The sequence below is a fragment of the Herpailurus yagouaroundi genome, unplaced genomic scaffold (assembly GCF_014898765.1).
Source record: "Herpailurus yagouaroundi ecotype Mexico unplaced genomic scaffold, PumYag 166, whole genome shotgun sequence".
In the NCBI taxonomy this organism is placed as follows: domain Eukaryota; kingdom Metazoa; phylum Chordata; class Mammalia; order Carnivora; family Felidae; genus Herpailurus; species Herpailurus yagouaroundi.
In genome coordinates, this window is record NW_024412407.1 from 26,743,670 (window position 1) to 26,765,824 (window position 22,155).

At 36.3% G+C, this 22,155-nt stretch overlaps 2 protein-coding genes across 2 annotated transcripts in view; one reads left to right on the top strand and one right to left on the bottom strand.

Moving 5' to 3' along the window:
• Positions 1-2,248: 2,248 nt before the first annotated feature.
• On the bottom strand, positions 2,249-15,275 carry GOLT1B (golgi transport 1B). Its single transcript, XM_040488702.1, has 5 exons — positions 15,114-15,275; positions 9,518-9,609; positions 7,725-7,903; positions 6,559-6,640; positions 2,249-4,706 (listed from the first exon to the last, which is right to left on the bottom strand). Exons 1-5 carry the CDS (start codon positions 15,136-15,138, stop codon positions 4,668-4,670), a joined length of 417 nt encoding a protein of 138 aa, XP_040344636.1. The 5' UTR covers positions 15,139-15,275; the 3' UTR covers positions 2,249-4,667.
• A 138-nt stretch (positions 15,276-15,413) lies between these two features.
• Positions 15,414-22,155, top strand: part of RECQL (RecQ like helicase) — an 81,742-nt gene continuing 75,000 nt past the window's right edge. Inside the window, exon 1 of the mRNA XM_040487867.1 lies at positions 15,414-15,530. The gene's annotated coding sequence lies outside the window, so the exon portion shown is untranslated. The remainder of the gene's footprint in view (positions 15,531-22,155) is intronic.

Sequence of the window (22,155 nt, forward strand, 5' to 3'; positions counted from 1 at the left end):
AGTTACTTGATCAAAAAACACTTGAGGGATAAAACCATTCAATATTGTTCTGCTGATATTATGACCAGGCACCAGACAACTTGGATAAACCTTTTTTTTTTTTTTTAATTTTTTAATTTTTTTTTATTTTTGACAGAGAGAGAGAGAGAGAGAGAGAGAGAGAGAGAGAGAGAGAGAATGAGCAGGGGAGGGGCAGAGAGAGAGGGAAACATAGAATCTGAAGCAGGCTCCAGGCTCTGAGCTGTCAGCACAGAGCCCGACGCGGGGCTTGAACTCATAGACCGTGAGATCATGACCTGAGCTGAAGTCGGATGTTCATCTGACTGAGCCACCCAGGCACCCACTGGTTACACCTTTTTTAAAGACATATTCAACGAAGACCATTTTGCCTGTATTGCTGATGCTACCTGAATTCTTCCAATCGACTGCAGTCTGCGCAGGCCATTTATACAATAATGGTCACTGTTTAAATCATATTTTTACAAGGTTAGTGATTATTGTGTTCATATAGGCAACACATTATTTTGGGTAAAGTCACTTGGATAATATGGCTATTATACTAATAAAATATCCAAATTACTTCTTTGATGACAGAATAGAGGATTTTGGTATATATGAATGAGGTCATTGGTTCAATCTTCTACTTTGGCTTTATTCTATGCCAGGGCCAGTCTGCCACGTAGGTCAGCTGTCTCACAAATAGAAGTATCTTTCTCAAAGGGCTACCAGTTTCTGATTCAGGGACACAGAGGGGCGCCTGGGTGGCGCAGTTGGTTAAGCGTCCGACTTCAGCCAGGTCACGATCTCGCGGTCCGTGAGTTCGAGCCCCGCGTAGGGCTCTGGGCTGATGGCTCAGAGCCTGGAGCCTGTTTCTGATTCTGTGTCTCCCTCTCTCTCTGCCCCTCCCCCGTTCATGCTCTGTCTCTCTCTGTCCCAAAAATAAATAAACGTTGGAAAAAAAAAAAATGATTCAGGGACACAGAAAAGGCCTGCTATCCAAAATAAAATTCCCTATTCATTGGCCAATGTCTACTGTCTTTCTTTTACTTAAGGTTTTGAACCTTGGGAATCTCTTTTCCATAACCAAATAATACAAAACAAGTGGAAAGTTCTATGAGAGGACAAGGATGGACCAGATGTTTCGGTATAGTGGGTCAAAGAAGATATGACAGAGGTGCACTTTTGATTTGGTCTTGAGAGCTAATAAAGACAAGGTTGTGGAAGAGTGTGCCAGAGGCTCCTGGGTGGATCATTCAGTCCGTTAAGCATCTAACTCTTGATCTCAACTCAGGTCTTGATCACATGGTAGTGAATTTAAGCCCTATGTTGTGCCCCATGCTGGGTGTGAAGCCTATTAAAAAAGAAAAAAATGTGTGCCAGTTGTTGGGTTTGGGGCATCCTACTTCTGTGTCCAATCTCCTACATGGGTACAGGTAACAGAAGGGTAGAGGTTGGAACATTTTAGCACAGAGGACAAGGTTAGAAAGATAAACAGATTTAAGACTTCTGGTTTGCCGGACAATAGTCAAGACCTGACGTTCAATTATTGGATTCAACAAATACTTATTGGGTACCTTAAGTGGTAGACATAGCCAGTGATTTTTAGTCTTACCAAAATTTATAATCAAAACACCGCAGAAGTGGTTTCGTCACAAAATACTTATGAATTGTTACTATTCTTTCCATTTTGAGAAAAATAATTTAAACATTTCTCCAGTTTCTGTCAACTTTTTAACCTAAGGTTTATTTGAGTACATCTAAACAATTTGGAAATGAAAAAAGCAATGACCATTTTATAGAAAAGAAAACTGCATATAAGGCTAATTTAAAAAAAATGAGGCAAGCTATTGTGCAATGCTAAACTAATTTTTTAGGATTTCATTATAAAGATTTGACCGCTCTTAAGGACTGAATATGTATCCTCCCCAAATTCATTATGTTGAGACCTTAACCTTTAATATGAGGGTATTTGGAGGTTGTGTTTTGGGGGAAGCAGTTAGGTTTAGATGAGGTCATGAAGATGAGCTCTCCATGATGGGATTAGTGTCCTTATAAAAAGATGAAGAGACTAAAGCTGTCTGCCACACGAGGACACAGCAAGAAGGCAGCTGTGGTCCTTACCACTGAGTCTACCCTCACCTGTCTTTTTGGACTTCCCAGCATCCAGAACTGTGAGAAACAAATGTCTGTTTATACTACCCAGTCTACAGAATTTTGTTATAGCAGCCGGAGCTAAGACAACCACCAATTAATAGAAAAGTACCCTTTTATTGAGAGGTAAGACAAGTGTATTTACAATATTCAATTGTTAGATCATATAATCTGACTGTGAGACTTTTTAAAGCAGCAGTATTCCAGGAATTACAATTTATAAGGGGAAAAGAAAAACATTGCAAGTATGTTTCTGTTACAGAAAATACATTTGAACAATGCCAGATACACTTAAGGCTAAGTAGTATTAGACCTTCTCCTCCATCTTTATAGCAATGATCAAAGTACATTTTTGTCACAAAGACAGAAGGCTAATTTTGGAAAGGAAGAAACAATACAATGTACAGTGCTTTCTGTCAGAAGACTAATATGTTTAAAAATAGAGCCTCATCAGTGGTTATGAATAAGAAATATACAGTGCTGCCGAGCAGTCCCAAACTCACATTTGAGATTAACTGTGGACTCTTTGAAAACTGAAAACTGCTCCAGCCTCTCAATCTTACTAAGGACTGGGAAATTATCAAATCCTTTACACAACTTCTAATAATGCTTCTGAAATAAGATTTTGAAAAAGTTATCTGTTACAGTGCAAAGAACATTTTGATAGAAATTCATGTCTACAAAGGAGTTAAATAATACACATGTTCCTTACATTAACAGATACTGTTCTTGTTCTAAAAAGGTAGAATTATCTAGCCACTGAAAATAATATGGATCAGTCAAAAATATGTAGAAGAGTCCTACAGGGCAACTTGTATAAGTCGATCCCCAAAATATGTATATATTTGACACTCTCCCAAATGAGGATATTACTTTTTTGAAGAACATTAGACACAACACTAGGTCTCTTATTATTCCATGAACTATTGAGGTAGGAGTCTCATTTTGTCAATATCATCTAGTTTCACAGATTATGTCATAAGTCAAATGCCAGTACCAAAAGGCAGTAATTCACAAGACTGAACCATTAAACTACATACCAAGTCTTTCCTTCTTTCGACAAGCAAGAATGGGAGTTCCCTGTGTATTGAGATTTAACTAAAAATAATATAAGCTATGATATATTTTGTAGACATGTTTCTAAATAAAAATCACAAATTTCAATTATGATTTTGTGCATTAAAAAGCTTTGCAACTGTTAAAAAAAAAAAAGGTAAATAACGCAATCATTAGTGGTATAACAAATAGTACTGTGGCTGTTGAAATGTGTTCTTACATCTACCAGAAAAGCTGTCAACTTGGAAAACTACCAAGAAACAACCACTGTTTCTTACTGCCAGTCAAGCATCAATAGTAGGAAAAACAACATATTTTTTTAGTGTCATGTTTTTAAGAAACTATAGCCCATTTAATTACAGTAAACTAACTTTAGCATGTGAATTCTGGTATTTTCTCCATGAACTCAAGACAAAGCATCTTATGAAGCATTCATCATGCGTATTGATGTTTATGTTATGAAAAAGCTAAAAGTAAAGGAAAACTCAATTTTACATGAAAAGCCCTTAACAAATACCTGTAAGTTTAACCTTTTAACATATTACATCTTAAAGTAAACATTACCAATAGTTATTTATGAAAAGCAAAACAGTAAAACCACTGCTAAAATCAAAAACAAAAACAAAAAAGAAAGGAAAACTACACCATGACATGGAAAAATCCATTTGGTTTGCATCATTTAGTATCTTAAATAAAAGACTATTCAATGTAACAGACTACTTCATGGTTAAGAATGCTTTTTGTTAGATGCTTACATGTAATGTAGGATATAGATAACCAAGTTAGACTCTCAAGACTTATGAGTAGTTCTGGAGTGTTCAGTTATAAAGAATAAATGACCTTTGCGTATTCCAACAGTGAATATCTAGTTCAGTTTTCATCTGGCTCTAAAATATTAAGAATCAGAAGAACCACAAATGTTTTATTTTAGCCATATGTTTACAAAAAAAAGTGATTCATACATCAAAACTGGGTTTTCCTTGGTTTTAATACATTAAAATGACATAATCCAATCTAACTCATGCATCACTTTCAGAGACACAGTGCAACTGGAAATATTTTTGCCATTCCAGTGGATATTTCTAAAAAGCAAATGCCTATGCGTGCTCCTGCACCTTCAAAATAAAAAGGAAAGAAACAGGCACCACAGTTCTCCAAGGATGGCTGTGCTTCGCACATTGTGGATAAACAATAAAAATCGCCTTCAAGAGTTTCAATAAGTACTGTAACCTAGAGTTCATCTCCTTTAGTTTGCTTGCTGACTTCTCAGATCACTTGATTAGAAGCCTGTTCTCATTGCTTCTTTGTTAACTGCTATTGGTACTTTGTAGACTATGCGTTTTAAACTTCTGTAAAGAACATTACAAGCTATTTCATGTAATTTAATTTTGTGCTGAATATTCTTCAAAGGATTTTATAAATAATACAATATTTTAAATGAGTCTTCAATTCACTTGTTGTTATACCATATTGTTGCTTTCTCCAACTTTATCTACAAACTGCAAGGAGAAGAAAAACAGATAATTAAAAGAAAGCCCAGAGCATTACAAAAACATTATATCAACATTTTATATGTTGATTTAAAAAACCAACTTCGTAAGATTCGTGGCAATTTAAGGTGTGACTGACAATGGTTAATCCAGTACTACTCACCACAATCTTCTGACATGTAAATGTGTATAAAATTTTTTCTTTTCTAAGGTTGTTTTTGCATGACATGTTACACATATGACTTTAAGGGTGCAACACAAGAAATGCAACACAATGAATAAAAAAAAAACTGGATAAAATGAAGGTAACACTGCTAGCTTAACAAAACAATAAAAAAATAAAAAGCTGAAATGTCAGCCATTCATGCATTAATGAACCCAATAAGATATTTCCACTGACCATTACTGTGGATCTCTTCTGGGCCTATGTAGTCTTTGAACAAACAGATTTAACTCCATTAAGTTCAACAATTAACAACAGCTATTGACTAAAAATACTTTAAATGTGTATTCTGGACTTCAGACTGAAAGTGGCAATGACATTAAAAATAGATGTAATGAGGCAAGCACAAATTAATAATTACAGAATATAAATTTTAACACACGTTAATGTTAACTGGTTATTTACTTTGGCTACTCCACCCCAAATACAAAGCAATTGGGCCTTCTTCAGCACTCCAGATGGTGATGCAAATATTGAAACAAAATAATTAGTGGATATATTAAAAGTTGTGTAACCCAAGTGGTCACAATACTATCAAACTCTAGCAATCATTTAACCCTTCTTTTCATTTCACTATTCACACTTTTACTTAAGAATTTATTATAAGAAAGTAATAATGATAGGAAACATAACTGACAGCATTGGGTGTTTATTTATGCAAACAATGAAGGATCCTTAAATTAAGGACATGAATAATGATTACAACTGCATAATTAGAAGTTTCAGTAAATTCAAAAGCCATTCTAAGTAAAAACAACATTTACTACACTATGAGTTTGGAGATTAATGCAAATGAAATCAGAATATACATATTCCAACCTTTTATATTATTATAAATAGGTAATGGGTGCACTAAAACTAAATGTTGCTTTGAAAGTACCATGGATTCATTAGGATTTCAGTTAAATTTATGTGTAGAGAAAGCACAACATTCTCTCTCCAAAAGTAACTTCAAACATCAAGGTTGTCTGGGCTGTAATATTCTGACTCTAAAATTGACTTGAGGTTGAAAATGAGATTTTTGTCTTACAATGGTACCTATTCTTCTGTGGGTGAGCCATCCTGAGAATCCAGTAAATGCTATGGACTTTGTTAGTAACATCTACAAATGTCTGTAAACAACTTTAGGATGTTGATGGCCCATCTTGGAGGAACAGATTTGATGAGATCATTCAAACTGTGGAACAGAGTTGGGAACAGCATTTTATCATCTGACTTCCAGTATAATCAGTGCTTGATTTAATTGTCTTAATGCATGCTATTGGTGATACTAAGAAAGAAAATAATATTTACTAGAAATAATGATGTCCTTTTTATATAATGGCTTCTAAAATTAGAGATCATATAAAAGTTAATTGAAAAGTACCAGAACTTTCAAAGAGAAAGGCACAATATAAATTTGAGTTACATTAAAAAAAATAAATAAAACAAGAATATTAAATGGATATAGTGAAACAAAATTCCAGGTTTTGTAAGGTCAGCAATGATTATTTTCTCTGGTATTCATGGTAATCTATGGCAATGTAACAATTTATATCATAATAAAAACATCAATTACTTGTATTTCTAGAAGTAAAGAACATCACAGTATTTATTTTGTAGGTTTAAAAATTTTATTTCTAATACATGATTACTTACTGATCTAATTCCAGGTAAATTCAAGAGGGATCCAAGGACTGGTACTCTTCTAATAAAGCCAATGACCACAGGAAAGAAGCCCCTAGGAAGAAGGAAAAAAAGGTTCTCAGAACTTACATATTCTTTATTATCAAAATCAATTGCTAACCAAGTAAAAACAAAGGATCCTATTAAAATTCTAAATGTTTTGGAGACTTCAAATTTCAAATGTACCTTTAGTGGTAATGTTTCTTTCCTCTCCCAGGATTTGATCTTTCTTGATTATGCTCATATAGTATTTTGCTTACACATTTGTAACAGCATTACTACTATTATTACTACTACTATATTCTTTTTTTTTAAAGTTATTTATTCATCTTGAGACAGAGAGAAAGTGCAAGCAGGAGAGGGGCAGAGAGAGCGGAGAAAGTGAGAATCCTAAGTAGGCTCTGTAGCAGTGCAGAGCCTGATGCGGGGCTCGAATCCATGAAACATGAGATCATCACCTGAACTGAAGTCAGATGCTTCACCGACTGAGCCACACAGGCTTCCCTACTACTGGATATTTATAGTCTAGTGCTCATATCAGAAATGAGAGATTTTCTAAGGCGGATTTGACACTTAATTCATTTTCATGTCTTCCCATGAAGAATATGGTATTTGGCAGATAGAAGACAAAGGATATACATTTCCTGAATAAATAAACTTACCTTATATAAAGGTATTTTCTCACATTGCATGCTATTATTTATTCACTTAGTAACTAGCATTTGTAAAATGTTAACTGATCAAAATCTAACATAGTTCATTTAGCACAAAATTTCTAATATGAGTATGTCCTAAAAGAATTGTCATCAAGTGTTAAAATGCTGTATGTATGTATCACTGTTTAGTTGATAAAAATAGCAGACACAGTGCCTTAATAGAAAAGACAGTGCCTTAAAATCCCAATAAAATGAATTTTGTTGCATTGAAAATACAAGATAATGTATACTATTTATACATTTGATAAACACTTTTATAGTTGACTGAATTATCTAAAGCTGTAATAAAAGATTCAATGTAAACAAAAATCCATTTGAGAAAATTATGGTCTTTGTATTCATGCTGATGCAAATATCTGGGCTTTTGTAATAATTATTTGAGGTACTTGAAAGAGAAAAGGTAAAATAAAAAAATTGCCTTACCTGAACAATAGAAAGAATCCATAAATTTCAAAGATCATGCCTATCAAAGGCCAACCAATAAGGACTACAAATACTCCACCCAGGAAAAATCCTGTCGCTTTCATTTTATGTTTTTGGAAGAAGAATCTGAATGTTCTTTCTAAACCAATTACAAAAGCCAAGCCAGCCACAAATAAAACCTAGGAGAGAAAGAAAATGCAAGATAGGAAAAGCAGTTACACACACTGCATAAATTTGAAAAGCAAGGTCAAAGCTAAATATAATAAAAAGAAATACATCTGGCTCTTAGTGTGGGCAACTGGCTGGAGAAAACTACAGTGCACACGAAGAGGCAGAACCAAGGAGTGTGCTAAGCATGCTAATGTTGTAGTTGTAGTCCAGTCTTCTCAGTCCTCTTCTATCTTGATTAAATACAGAAAAAGAGAACTAAAGATTAGATGTTACCGAAGGGCATGTGCACATGCAGTGGTTTTCCCAGGTAAACTAGATGGAGAGGGCTTGGCTAAGCAGATGAGAGGGAGGGCAAAAAAAGAAGGCTGCCCATAAATATGTCACCCGAAGGTATTCCTGGTTTTGCACACTTCACCCTAGGCTAGAGGTGTTCTGTGGGTGGGAGAAGTACTGACATGGCCAAGATGATGGAAGAAACCATGAAAAGCCAGGAAGAGGAATTAGTTTTACTAATTCCAGAATATCTGGTGGCAGCAGAAATAAAAATAAAGCCACGTTCTCAAATATATATTTTGTATGTTTTCAGATAGTGAACAAGAAATGGTGATCTAGTAAAAGCTTGTTTTTTCCCAGACTTTATTCCCAATACTTGCCTTCCTTCCTATCTTTTTTTTTTAATGGGATGAAACATTTTTATTTAATTTTTATTTACTTATTATTTTTTGAGAGAGCGAGTGAGCGTGCACGCACGTGTGCACACATACACATAATTAGGGGAGGGTGAGAGGGAGAGAAAGAATACTAAGCAGGCTGAATGGCTCAGCGTCCACAGGGTGATGGTGGTGGTGGTTTCCAATCCCTCAAACCTTGAGTTCATGACCTCAGCAGAAATCAAGACTTGAAGGCTTAACCGACTGAGCCTCCTAGGTGCCCCATTTCATAACTGTGTTTAATGAAAAATTTTCATACAAATATTGATTGAACCTAATGGTTAAGCTTCGTATTCTCAGATACCAATGCTACTTATATGTTATTAATTAACCTATCGATTTTGAACAATTTTGTTACCCTTTATATCTTCCAATTTCCAATTACAAGCCCAACAGTAATACACACTTCTAACATATTTCACTCTTGCACAACCTCCACACATGGACAACAAAGTACAGTCCAAATAAACAATATGCACGTTTCTTAGGAAGTCAACTCTTAATATACAGATATATTAAAAGGTTTAAATGGCTTTTAAAAACCTATTTCATGCTACTGAACCAAATGTCTAAAGTCATATGTTTTAAGTTAAACATATTTATGAATTTACCAAGACACAGGGGCTACCAAGTCATTTATTTTGAACTCCTATTTAGAGGCAGCCTTGATTTAATCTATTATATATCACACATCAAACACTTAACAGAGTAGTTATTCAAAAACTTCTTTAAGTGTTTACCTTTTATTTAAACAGAAAACAGGTTTTACTTCTGATGGAAACAGAGAAGCTAACAGGAATCTTTACATGAATAATAGGGAATTGTTTCCCCCCAACCTAACAGCAGGCAATAATTCATTTGCAGTTAAAATTTCCTTATGAATTTAGTTAAAATATATATTGAAAAACTCACATTTCCAATAGCCAGTAGTGCTTTGTCAAAAAAGAGAATCATTCCAAAGAACAGGAAAAACACTCCAAATCCTGTTAATCCCATTCCAATTTCTGCAATATAAATTATATAGTTAAGGGTAGAGAAAAATTAAAGTTACATTAAGATCCCTATAAACTAAGTAAGAAAGTTTCTCAGTTTTTCTTTTGGATGATATAAGAAAATAGGTTCCTAACATTGCAGGTTAACTTTATGACATTCATTAAGGTCTATAACAAAGTAACATCAGCAAATAACCTCAACATATAAAATATGAATTCATGAGAGACAGCACTTCTCATAAACATATGCATAACAGAGAAAGATAATCAGGATTCTAAATCTTGGGTTGTAAATTTTTTCCCTCCCAAGAACTCCTCTGGCACCAGGCATAAATGTATGAGTTTACTTTTACTATTTATCTCTTTCATATTCTATGACATTATTTATATGCACAATATCTCCAGTACTTCTTCCTTCTTTTCATCTAACTCCTTCTTTAACCCAGTGGAAATGTTACAGTGGGTCTGCACGGTATACTTCACTCCATGATACACTTCTCACAACAGTAGTATTTTGAGAATCACATTGCCATCTCCTCAAAAGTTAATTTTCAGAAGGTTATGTATCACTTTTAACTTCTTGATGGTATGGGTTTATCTTCTATAAATTACCTAAACCATGAATCCAATCACATGTTTAGTGTACGAGTCCTAAAAGCAGCACTCCAGAGTTTCAAAGAACACAGTTGTACTTAATATTAATATTCTGGAGTTTTATTCTTTTTATTCAAAGACTCCGAAATGCCTGTATCTCTTCTAGGTACTATCTGATGGTGAATGAAGCATAAGCACTGAAGTTTATGTTCATCCTGTATATAAAACTAATAATTTTATTACCTTCACATTCTCTTGGTCTTCTCTTTTCAGTCTGAAGATTCCTAACTTTCTAAGATTACAGTTGTCCTTTTCTGTTAATGCTAAAAGCATAAGCCACTAAGTCACCTTGATCATTTTAGTTTTGCTGTCAGGAAATACTCACCAATCCTTATTTTACCTAGATGCTTACTATCTGCTTGAGATAATCAATCAGAGCAAAAACTACCATATTTTTGGAAACTCAATTTTATTTTATATTATTTTTTTAATGTTTATTTATTTTTGAGAGACAGAGAGAGAGAGAGACAGAGCACGAGTGGGAGAGAGGCAGAGAGAGAGAGACACAGAATCTGAAGCAGACTGCAGGCTCCGAGCTGTCAGCACAGAGCCCTATGAGAGGCTGGAACTCACGAACTGAGAGATCATGACTTGAGCGGAAGTAGGATGCTTAATTGACTGAGCCCCCCACGCGCCCCCGGAAACTCAATTTTAAATACACCATTAATGATTTCTGATCTGTTACTTAACTTTTTGGCTGTGGCTCCAGAAAGCCCAAATCTAGGTCACAGCCACTTAAGAAAAAATTTAAGACTTGTAAAATGTTCTGATGAGTTGAATACTTCTATCATATACCTTTTCTATATCCCCCATGTCCTCAATTTGCAGTTATCTACTGCCTTCCATTCCAGCTACCTTTTCTCCCAAAGTTAGTCTAAAAGAATTCAGGTACTAGTCTATAAATATACTGATAAATGTATTCCACAGACACAAAATCCTATGAAAATGTGAAGCTAATGCTTTCATGCTTAAATCCCTTAAGAGAATTCAACAAAATAACTGTTTAGCTGTCAGACATAATTTCCTAGAGGAAAACATGGACAAAAGAACAAGTAAAATTCCATTGTATAACTATTTAGTAGTTAGGATTTAGTCATCGACAGCTGAGTTACTTGAGTATGACTAACTTCCAACTTTTCATAAATTGTCCTAATGATTACATAAAAATTTTGAGAGGTTTGTTCAGCAGAAAGGAATTATATAGAAATACACCTACTATGTACTGAGAATTTACCATGAATTAGCCATTAGGAGGTGCTTTGCATGCCTTACATAACTTAATCCTCCCAATACTACTGCAAGGTAGGTATCATTACATCATTTTAGAGATCGAGTAAGAGGAGTTTAGAGAGATGACTTAATATACCTGGAGTCACACTTCTGGCTAACCATTTGGACTCAGTCCCTGTCCTTACCTATTACATCATACCCCTTCCTACAGGATTTTCTTACCTTTTTTTTAGGTTAAATATGTTTGATTAAATGAAATTCAAGGGCACTGGAGCATACTGAGCTTCTGGGAGAAGCATCTCTAGGTGACTCAAGTTTAATAGGATTAGTTTGTTACCTAACACAACTAAGTAGGTGTTAGTAGAAGTATTAAAAATTGACTGCTGTGAAAAAAGATAATATCTGGATATGGTTTCATATTCACTGAAGTGTTTATACAAATATGTTGTAATTCTTTTAACAAAAAATGTGAGGTGAAAAGTAGCACCCGCCCCACGTATCACAGATTAGGAACTCATCTGTTCATAGAATCAGCAAATGTATGTATGTGGTACCTTGGAGGTGGGGGGACAGCTGGGCAGGAAGAGTGATGGTTGCGTGGAGTCAGGCTAGAATTCAAACCCTGTTTCTGGACTCCACAGCTTAAAAACCATAACAGGGGAACCAAAACTATTTCATCCAGTGTAGTCCAGGAGGAGACAGTTGCCTGTGACATATTTGCCCAAACTGGTACTGGCATCATGTTGCCAAGTTATTTCCGGACCTGAATGGGCCAAAAGTCTCTAACTGGCCTCACTGTGCCCTTTTCTCATCTCCTGAATTCCCATCTTCCCTAGGCTTATGCATTCATAAGCCCTCTGGTTAGTAAAGCCCTACATGGAGTTGCCCGCTCATCACCAGGATCATATCCAGAAAAACAAATTTACCTTCCTCTCTTGCAGCTATCAAATCTGCATTCCTCTTGCCCATGTGTGTGTGTTTTTTTTTTTTTAAAGAACAATCTAATAAAAACAACTTAATGAAATTTGTCTAAAATAAAAAGAGAACTTATTGTGGAAACTTTATAAGGAAAGATACGCTTAATCCAATAGCAATCACTAACATTTTGGTATCTTATTTAAAAATTTTAATATTAGCTTTCTCTTTCTTCCTATGCCTTTTAAAAAACAGAAAATTTCATTATAAAGAACTCGACTGAATATCAGCTAATTGAACCACTCAACTGAATATTACGGTAGAATTTCAGACAAAGTGACATAATGATGTAAAGATTTACAGGCAGCATGGGAAATGCCCTACTCCATCCCCTCAATAAATCTTGTGTTTTTATGGAGGGGGTGGGGAGAGTGCTATTATAGAATCCCTTAAAACAATCATGAATTGCTATTGATTCTGTTCAGTGCTCTGTCACCCTCTCCCAGAATCAGGATTCCAGAATAATCTCGGCAAATCACTTGAATGATGGCCAATTTCTGCAGTTAAACACACACACACAAACACCATTTGAAATCCAAGAGCTTTTGGTTCACTAACCATTTTGTGTTCCAATCCACTGTCCTAACTAAAACATATGGCAAATGAACATCAAAGAGTATAATTTAACCTTTCTCATCAATTTAATAAGGGGGAACACTCCCTACCTATTCTGCCCACATTCCAACTCAATCCCTTGGTTCTGGATTTTGGAAGAATGTAAATCAGGCACCTGTCCCTATAAGAAGTCTTCAACAGAAGAGAATCTCTGTGCAAAGGATAATAGTTCATAGTTTTAATCTGTGTAATAATCAGACTCAGATAAAAAAAATAATACTTTATAGTTAGAATAACTGTGTAGAGATTAAGTACTTCTTCTAATTAGTAGAATTAGAAATAAATTTCAGCAATTTAGGTATACAATTCTCCTAATTTCCTGTAACAACCTAATTTTAATTTTGGGTCTCAGTCAAGAGGAACAGAACACTGCATCACAAACAGAATAGGATCTGACTATCCTACACAATCTCTCTCTCTCAAAAAAAAATCAATGCATAATTGTGTAGGATAAATATCTACCGTTGCAACTATTCTTGCTATGAAAGAATTACATCATTCTAAGATAGATCTCAAATAAGATTTATGTCAAGTCTTCTTAGATGCTGGTATGGTCCAGTGAACACAAAGGTTTCTGAGCCAGGAGACCTGGGATCAAGCCTTGCTTCTGTCACTTTCCTTATGACCACACATTGAATTTCTTTTGAGCCTCTTTTAATTTATAGAAGAGATATACCTCTCCCTGCCTTATAGGGCTCTAATAAAAATTCAGTGTAATGATTTACATGAAAGCACTTGATAAAATAAAAGAAGATGCCTTTATACAATTGCTAGTTTCTATTATAACAGTAAGGGGGGGGGGAAGGAGAAAAAAAGAAAGAAAAGAAAAAAGGAAAAAAAGAAACAAAAAAGGACTTTATGTTTTCTGATCAGAGCAGGCCAACAGACCAAAAGGGGTCAGTGCAGGTGGCACGAAGGTGTAGACCCATCCAACCACTGGAAGGAAAAGCACCTGATTGGGGTGGTAGTGTATATAGGACACAACAGAAGCTCTGTCAAGTTCAACTCAGCCATGACTTGAATCCAAACTTTAAGACTCCGCTTTAATATAGAGCATTTTAAATGAAACTCTATTTTCAATAGACTGTTTAGATTTTAAAATCTTGAAAATCAAAGTAAGTTAAGCATAATTAAGAAAAAAATCATGACAGATAAAGCAAGGTGAGACAAAAAGACTATCATGACCATTAAAAGATAGGACCCATTGTTGGGCAGATAGGTAAATACAAAAACTATTAAGATTGACAAAAGCGTGAGAAAAGTAGAAGTGTTATAATGAAAGAAATGGTAACAGATAGCAATGCTAACCTTAGATATAAAATAAGCCTGGAGAACTCTGTGGTAGGCAGAAAGAAATGCTAAAATAATAAAACAAACTACAAAGCACAATATACAACATTAAGGAAAGAAATCGTTTAACTGAACACAAAGTGGCTTTTTACTACTGCGGAAACATTAGGTGGTAGAAAAGTGAAGTCGTTTCAAGGAATTTTTGGAAGGTTTCCAGAGGTGGCAAAAGGCGAAATACTCAAAATATTTAAGTGTAAGCATATTTTTTAAAAACCCAAACACCTACAATAGGTGACATCTAAAATACCGCCTCCCAAACAACCGGCCAGTAACTTGTAGAGGACCCCAAGTTTGTCATGTGCAGAAACGTCCCCAAGGATGAACCGTGGGTACCGCGCATCAAACTTTCTCTTGTGGCCATCTGCAGGAACAAAGCGTCCATCTCACTGGGGGTGAGAGCGGCGAGACCCTGGTGCAAGACAGACGCTCAGCAAAGGCTTCCCCCCACTCCAGATCGGACTTCTCCCTGGACCCCGCCGACCCGCCTCCCAGACCAGGTCTGCCACTGCAAGTCCAGCCCCCGACCCCTCAAGGCAGCCCTCCCAGTCCCGCATCCCTCGCTCAGTCCCGCAGGCCGCCGCCCCCAACACGGAGCTTCATTCATTGACCCGGGCAGAGGGGCGGGCGAGCCAAACGAGCTCGAGCAACGGGTGTGTGAGGCTCCAGGCGGGGATACCGGGGCGAGTGCTTACTCTGGGTGTCCGTTAAGGAAATCATGGCTGCAGCGGTGAGGGGAACGGCTACTGCACCTCCGGGCGCCCAGGTCGTTAAGCAAAGTGGGGAGAAAAGAAGCCGGGAAACAACCCAGGGGAGAGCCGCCACGTCTTCCGGAAACACGCAGCCACCCCTACCCTAGCCTCAAGACAGCTTCCCATTGGCGAAATCCGCTCCCAATATAGACCAATCATCCTTAGTCTTGTTCGGTGACGCAAATGGTGGCCACACCCCTTCACCAATTAGAGAAGAGTGTTACTTGCAATTGGTTGAGGAGACCTAACCGGAAGGGCGGATGCTCCCAGCAAGAGGAAAAGGAAAGCTTGGTGGCGGGAAGTTTTCATTGGAGAGTGGCTGAAAGCAGTACCTAGTGGTCCTGAGCCGAGCGCTTTGAGGTGGGAGACCGAGGAAGCGGGTGGGGTGGGGTAGGGGTGGAGTGTGGAGGGGTGGGGATCTGGGGGTAATTCTGCTTTGAATGGGCTAACCTTTCTTTTTCCTTCCTGAGGGCGAGGCCGGTCTATCGCGGATCACTTCCTTTCACCAATATATTGGCAGGAGAGAAACCGGCGTTAATCGTCGCCCGTCTCTAATGGAGTTCGGGCCTTTAGGGGCACCTTGAACTTTCTGCTCCTCTCTTTTTATCTCTAGCCTTTCCCATGCAGGAAGCTTGGTTACCAAAGTCTGTTTATTGGCAACCACCGTTTATTGGTGAACAGCACGGTGGACGCATAGGCCAAGTGGAGGGTATTATTAAATTAATGTTGTCTTTAAAAAGCAGGTGCTGGGGAGCCTGGTGAATTAGCCTGTGGTACCGTAGTGACGGTTATTCCAGTATCAATGACTGGCTGTGACCCCGTGAAATATTTGCTGTGGGTGCTGTTAAAAGTTAAGAAATAGCGGGAGTAAAACCAATGAATCACTGAAGTAGTAATTAAAGTTTGTGGTGCACCCACCAAAGAGACAGGGAACCAGGAGCACTCAAGCCAAAAAGGGAATGAGGCTCTTGGGTATATTGTTATAAAGCGGCTTATGTAGTAAGAAGTCAGTGACTTTATTCCTCGCAGTGATTCGAATATTAACATTTTCTTAAGGTAGGGAATTGGTTAGTGGTTATCTCATATCAGCCTTGGGAAACGTTTCAAGTTTTGTTTATGATTTCTGGAGGCATAAAAAGGAAATTACCTAGGTCAAGTTAGTCTTACAACAACGTAAGGTCAATTGACTTTGTTTGACTAAACTGGTTTTGTCCCTTTGAGGAATTTTCAAGGCTCTTCTCCGTTTGTTTTTGATTTTAACATTTTCCCCCTTTTGGTTCTCTCAGCAGGGTGAGAGTATGATCAACCAGTATAGTGTTATTTTCAGGTTGTACCATTGAAGTACTCAGGCTGAAGAATCACATTTTTATTTTTTTTATTTAAAAAAAAATTTTTTTTAATGTTTATTTATTTTTGAGACAGAGAGAGACAGAGCATGAACGGGGGAGGGTCAGAGAGAGAGAGGGAGACATAGAATCCGAAACAGGCTCCAGGTTCTGAGCTGTCAGCACAGAGCCTGACGGGGGGCTTGAACTCACGAACCGCGAGACCATGACCTGAGCTGAAGTCGGACGCTTAACCGACTGAGCCACCCAGGCGCCCCAAGAATCACATTTTTGCTGTTGTCATTAGTTGGATTATTAGGCTAAGGGCCACGTGGTCACCATCTTCATCATTTATGTGGTTATTGTTGATTTCATACAGTTGTCTGATCCTGATGGATACCATTTGGTCTGTGAGTGGCTGCTGACAGGCATTTAAAACCTTGGAGAGTATGCAGCGCATTAGAGGTGATTTAAGGAGAACAATAGCCAAAGATTGAAAATTTCCCAGAGCAGATTCCCAGGTGCCAAGATTTAACCAAGTAAATAAATCAAATGGATTTCAGTTTTTTTAAAGGTATTTACATAAGCATAATATGATATATTAACAGTCACATCTTTGTGATGACTCAGGACTGGATGAAGGTGAAGATGTTTTATTTTAAGTGGCTGTGTTGCAGGTGAACTTCCACCTAAATTAAGCCTCTGGTGTGAGCAATCAAGTAATTTAAGGAGAGGCATTTCTGTGGAAGCAAAAGAAAAATAAAAGCTAATATTTTAAGAAGATTATAAATTCAGTGTCTGAGTTTGGAGAGAAACCAATTGAGAAAATTTCTAGATGTTGGGTTCAAATTATCTTTAGATGGATGAAGGCAAGAGTAACAATCTGACAGATTTTCCTGGTTTGCAGTTTGAATGTCACTGGTGATCTTGCTGAGTGACCACATAGCAACAGGCACGTTGTCCTCCTCACATGAGCTGCTTTGGTGGTTTCTCTGAAGTTTACATCAGGTTGTTCAGCTTTAGTTTGCATGGCTTTGAGAAAAGGGCAGTTTTATTTTCACAGTGATTCCAAGTTACAAGAATGGGAGGAAATTGGAAATGTTAGTTTGGAGAGTTCTAGCCAGATATTGGAGGAAACTAGAATTCAGGATCCAGTTCAGTTTATAAGTAGAAAATAAAACCTTAAGGAAAATTAATAGCACTAGATGTATTACCAAAACATAATCATAATTTTTCTGTCATCATCCCATTTCTATTAGGGTAACTACAGTTAGGCTAATTTGTTTGCAAATTGAGTCTAGTTTCAATAAATTTGGCCTATTTACATAAGTGCAGCAAAAATAGTGACTGACCATATAGGCTCTTTTAAATCTGCTTTGCTGGAACTTTTTCATAAAGAATCTTAGATTGAACTTTTCAGGGCTCTTCAGGCTAAGCAGCCAAACTAAGGACTTGTCTAATTGTGTCCTATTACAAGGAGATCAGATCGAGCTTAAGTAAATACATATATTGTCATGAAAAATAAGACTATTTAATAACAGGTTTTAAATTCTGGTGGGATCAGGTAGAAAGAAAAAGATAAATGTTTCAACCTTTGTTTACAAAAGTAGTTTTTACTGAATCACTGTAAGCTATAGATAGCTTAAAAGAGAGGAGAAAATGGAGCTTTTTAAATCTGGAAAGCAGGACATTGAAGAACCAGCAATATTTTAAATGAAATCATAAAAAATTATAATCATCTTCATTAGTTCATTCAGTCTCCTGTAATTCTTGTTTTGCTTCACCTTAGGGTTAATAACTTTATGAATCAGTTTTTCATTAGATTTTTAGAAATTCTTACCCAGTTCAGTGTTATGATCTTAAAGTTAACAGAAACCTGTACTTCTTAGTCTTTTCCATGAATCTCTTTGCAGATGAAGCACTATCGTAGGAACAGTTTTGCAAAAACAAACTTAAATCCAGTTCAATTTTAGCTAGACCACACAAAAAATTCCTTTCTCAAGATCCCTTTTCCATAAACCTTCTACACTTTATATCCATCCAGTTTTTGTTACGTCTTTTTTTTTTTTTTTCTCATTCTGGAATAATCATTTTACTTTTGGACAAAATTACTTCCTTTATTCCTTTACCAAAACAACATACCCATGTTCTTCATCTCTTTCCTTGTCCAAAAACATGTTCTATTTTCTTTAACTACTTTTCATATACTGTTGTTTTCTTTTAATCTTACTCTTTCTAGTAGTTTTAATTAAATATATTAATTAGATTTCTTAACTCTTATCTTTAATTCCTAGTAAAAAACAAGAATTAAGCAATTGTGGACTGGCAACTTTGTACATACACAATTATAAAAACCTTTTAGAGATCTATGTTTTTTATAATATAGTTTTTAATGTGACAAAGGATATAGTTATTAATAGACCCAAGTATCTATTGTCTGTCTGTAAAAATTAAAAAGCGAAAAGTTGGGGTTGTTCTAATGAATCCTAGGCCACTAACGTCTGAGTGACTCTTTTGAGACTGAGCAAGTGAGGCTAGGGTAAAACAATGTTGGCAGGTGCCAATAGAAAGCAATTTGTCATTAATCAAAAGAGAGTTGCCAAAGCTTGAATTTATTGGAAGAGTTCTCCTAGAAGATGAACTAGATTTAGGTTATCTTGTAGCAGATGATACAAATGGAACTAGAAATCAAACATAAATAAGAGCCTTGCATAGTAGTGCAAGGGAGATGCACAATGAAAACCATTCACTCTGAGGTAGATTTGAGACACTGTAGTAGTACTGAGGGACTGCCATGATGGGAACCAATTCAGAGAGCAGACTTTAAGCAACCTTTAAATGGCATTTCCAAAACACTGATTTGCTCAGGTCAGTTTTAGTTGGCCCTCAGACTTGAGAAGTATATTGAATGATATAGTTATACTTTCTTTTGAACTTTCTGTAGTTCTTATTAGCTTCAGGGAAAAATTATTAGTTGAGGTTGTATGTCCTTAGTAATTTTCTTATATCGGCTAATTACTCACTTTAACAAAAAGAGCAGTTACCAAGCTCCAAACGGTAGCAGGTAGAAATATCATTGGTTTATGTTTATTACAGTCATAGGTATGGTTACTTTCTGTTTTTAGCAAGTGACAGTTTTTTGTTTTGTTTTTTTGTTTTCATTTCTGGTAGTGATGTATAGTTTTATCTCAATAAAAGTTTAAAGTTAGTTTCCTTAAATAAAGTATTAGTAATACTACAATACTGTACAAAAAAAAAGCTTAAAGTAGATAAACTTATGTTTTGCATTTAATGATTCAGTATATTATCTCATTTGCAAATGATTTAGATACTCAACAAATATTCATGATTTAGTTTAACTTGTTATAAACTTTTTATTTACATTTATTTAAATTATTTATTTTTACCAATTATTCTTGGATTAGACATTAAACAGCTAACCATCACACTATTTTTCTTATCAACAAATTTTGAAGTCATGCTTGCTTTTGTTTTAATGTTTTTGTTTTATTTTTGAGAGAGCGAAAATGGGGGAGGGGCAAGGAGAAGGGAACAGAGAATTTGAAGCAGGCTCTGAGCTGACAGCAGCGAGCCTGATATGGGGCTCAAACTCATGAAACACTAGATTATTACCTGATCTGAAGTCAGATGCTCAACCAACCAAGCCACCCAGACACCCAGACATGCTTGCTTTTTTTAAGTCAACAAACTTAAACTAGGTTTTACATATCAAAGGTTGTATCAGGTCATGTGAACTTGAAAAACATTTTGGTTTGTTTTTATATGTCTGAGGGTTTCAGGAGTACTTAATTTATAAGTGCTTATTTTTCTTTAAGCCAATTAAATAGAGCTCCTTACATATTCTGGCAATAGCATCTGGAATTAGAAAAATATTACCCATCTATAACATGCATACATAGACATACATAAACATACAGACAGAGGCAAACAGATCTTGTAGCTTTTGTTTAAAAAAGTTTAGCCATGAGCTGATAGCCATAATATTGCAAAATTCACCAGTTTAGAAAAGAACAGTTGGATCTAAATTGTCTTTCTGGGAAGTTGAGGTTACCTGCTCAGATAGCAAAGTTGTTTGTTTTCCCCCTAGTAACTTTTTTTTTGTTTGCATGATGCAAAGATCTTTTAGAGCTATTTTTGCAGTCATTGTGTCTTTTAGAAGTTTCTGCTTATCAGAGAATGCATTCTGTTGTCTCTGAGAGATTTGAAATCTTCTCTTGTCAAAGGCACAGCTTTAAGATACACTTCTCTAAGTTAAAGTTGCCCTCCAGTGGCTGCTACAATTCTAGAAGTTCACCCATTTTTCCAAAAAGGCACAAAATCCTGGTCCATAGACCAACCAGGTAGAATACATCTTTACCTTTAGATTCCCTAAGAGTTAGTTCTTAGATATGAGGGGCCCTGCTTTCTAAAAGCTATTCTAAAACACAGGGAACCATGTGTTTCCCTGCCCTCCTCTCTTTGGAGTAGAATAGGAAGATTTACCTAGAAGCTTCAACAAACAAAATACAGGTATGCAAATTAAAGTCAGCTCAAAATGGAGAGAACAGAGCTCAGATATAAGAGAGACTTGACTTCAAACTCTAGAGTCAGTGAGAAAGTGAATTAAATGGACTCTGTGGGTTCCATCACCATAGGGGCCTCAGAGTTAAGGAGGAAGGGAGGTTGGGGGGGTGTCTTCTTTGGATCCCATTAAAAAAATTTTTTTTTTAATGTTTATTTATTTTTGAGACAGAGAGATAGAGGGCAAGTTGGGGAGGGGCAGAGAGAGAGAGGGAGACATCAGAATCTGGAACAGGCTCCAGGCTCTGGGTTGTCAGCACAGAGCCTGACGTGGGGCTTGAACTTGGCAACAGCAAGATGAAGACTTGAGCCGAAGTCAGACACTCAGCCAACTGAGCCACGCAGGCACCCCTTTTGGATCCCATTTTTACACCACAGACTGTCAAAAGTTTAGAATTACCAGAGGTAAAACCAATGAATTATTGAAGTAGTAATCAGAAAAAGTTTATTGTGCACACACCAGAAAGACAGACTGCAAACCAAGAGCATTCAAACCAAAACATGGAAGGAAGCTCAGAGGTATATTGTTAGAAAGTGGTTTATAAAGTGAGAAATTCCTGCTCTCAAGCCTCCTCTCCTTCTACTTTGTTCATCTGTATGTAGTCTTAAGTTTTAGTCATTCATAGGTATTTAAAGTTCCTTAATTACATACCATGTGTTTCCCCCACTTCTGATATTTTCATGTTTTTTCCTGAAATCTAGTCCCTCCGTGGAATACCAGTTCCTCTTTTAAGATTGAACCTAAATTGTAACTGTAAAGCAGGTATTCAATAAAATGTTGAATGATTAATTTGAGTGTTTATGTGGGTGGATTTTACCTAATCTGGGATGTTTGAATCTGTTATTTATAAGATAGGTTTTACCATCCCAATTTTACAGATAAGGAAAGAGGTGAAGAGGAACAGGTTGTTTAACTTTGCTAAGATCATACAGTAATTTATTGCTAAAACTGTTTAGCCTCAAAGCTTTCTTTTTTGCTAATTGCTTTGTATGTGGTGTTTAAGTGTCATTGATGTTATACTTGTTTATGTGATTTTGGACACTTCTCTGAAATCTAGAGAATTCGCTATAAAAATTAG

Excerpts from the sequence above, each read along its gene's own strand:
- GOLT1B (XM_040488702.1), bottom strand. The coding sequence starts at position 15,138 with ATGATTTCCTTAACGGACACCCAGA. Across the intron at positions 6,641-7,724 it reads GGATTCTTTCTATTGTTCAG|GGGCTTCTTTCCTGTGGTCA; the intron begins GTAAGGCAATTT and ends CCTTCTTCCTAG. Across the intron at positions 4,707-6,558 it reads ATTTACCTGGAATTAGATCA|TTTGTAGATAAAGTTGGAGA; the intron begins GTAAGTAATCAT and ends TTCTCCTTGCAG.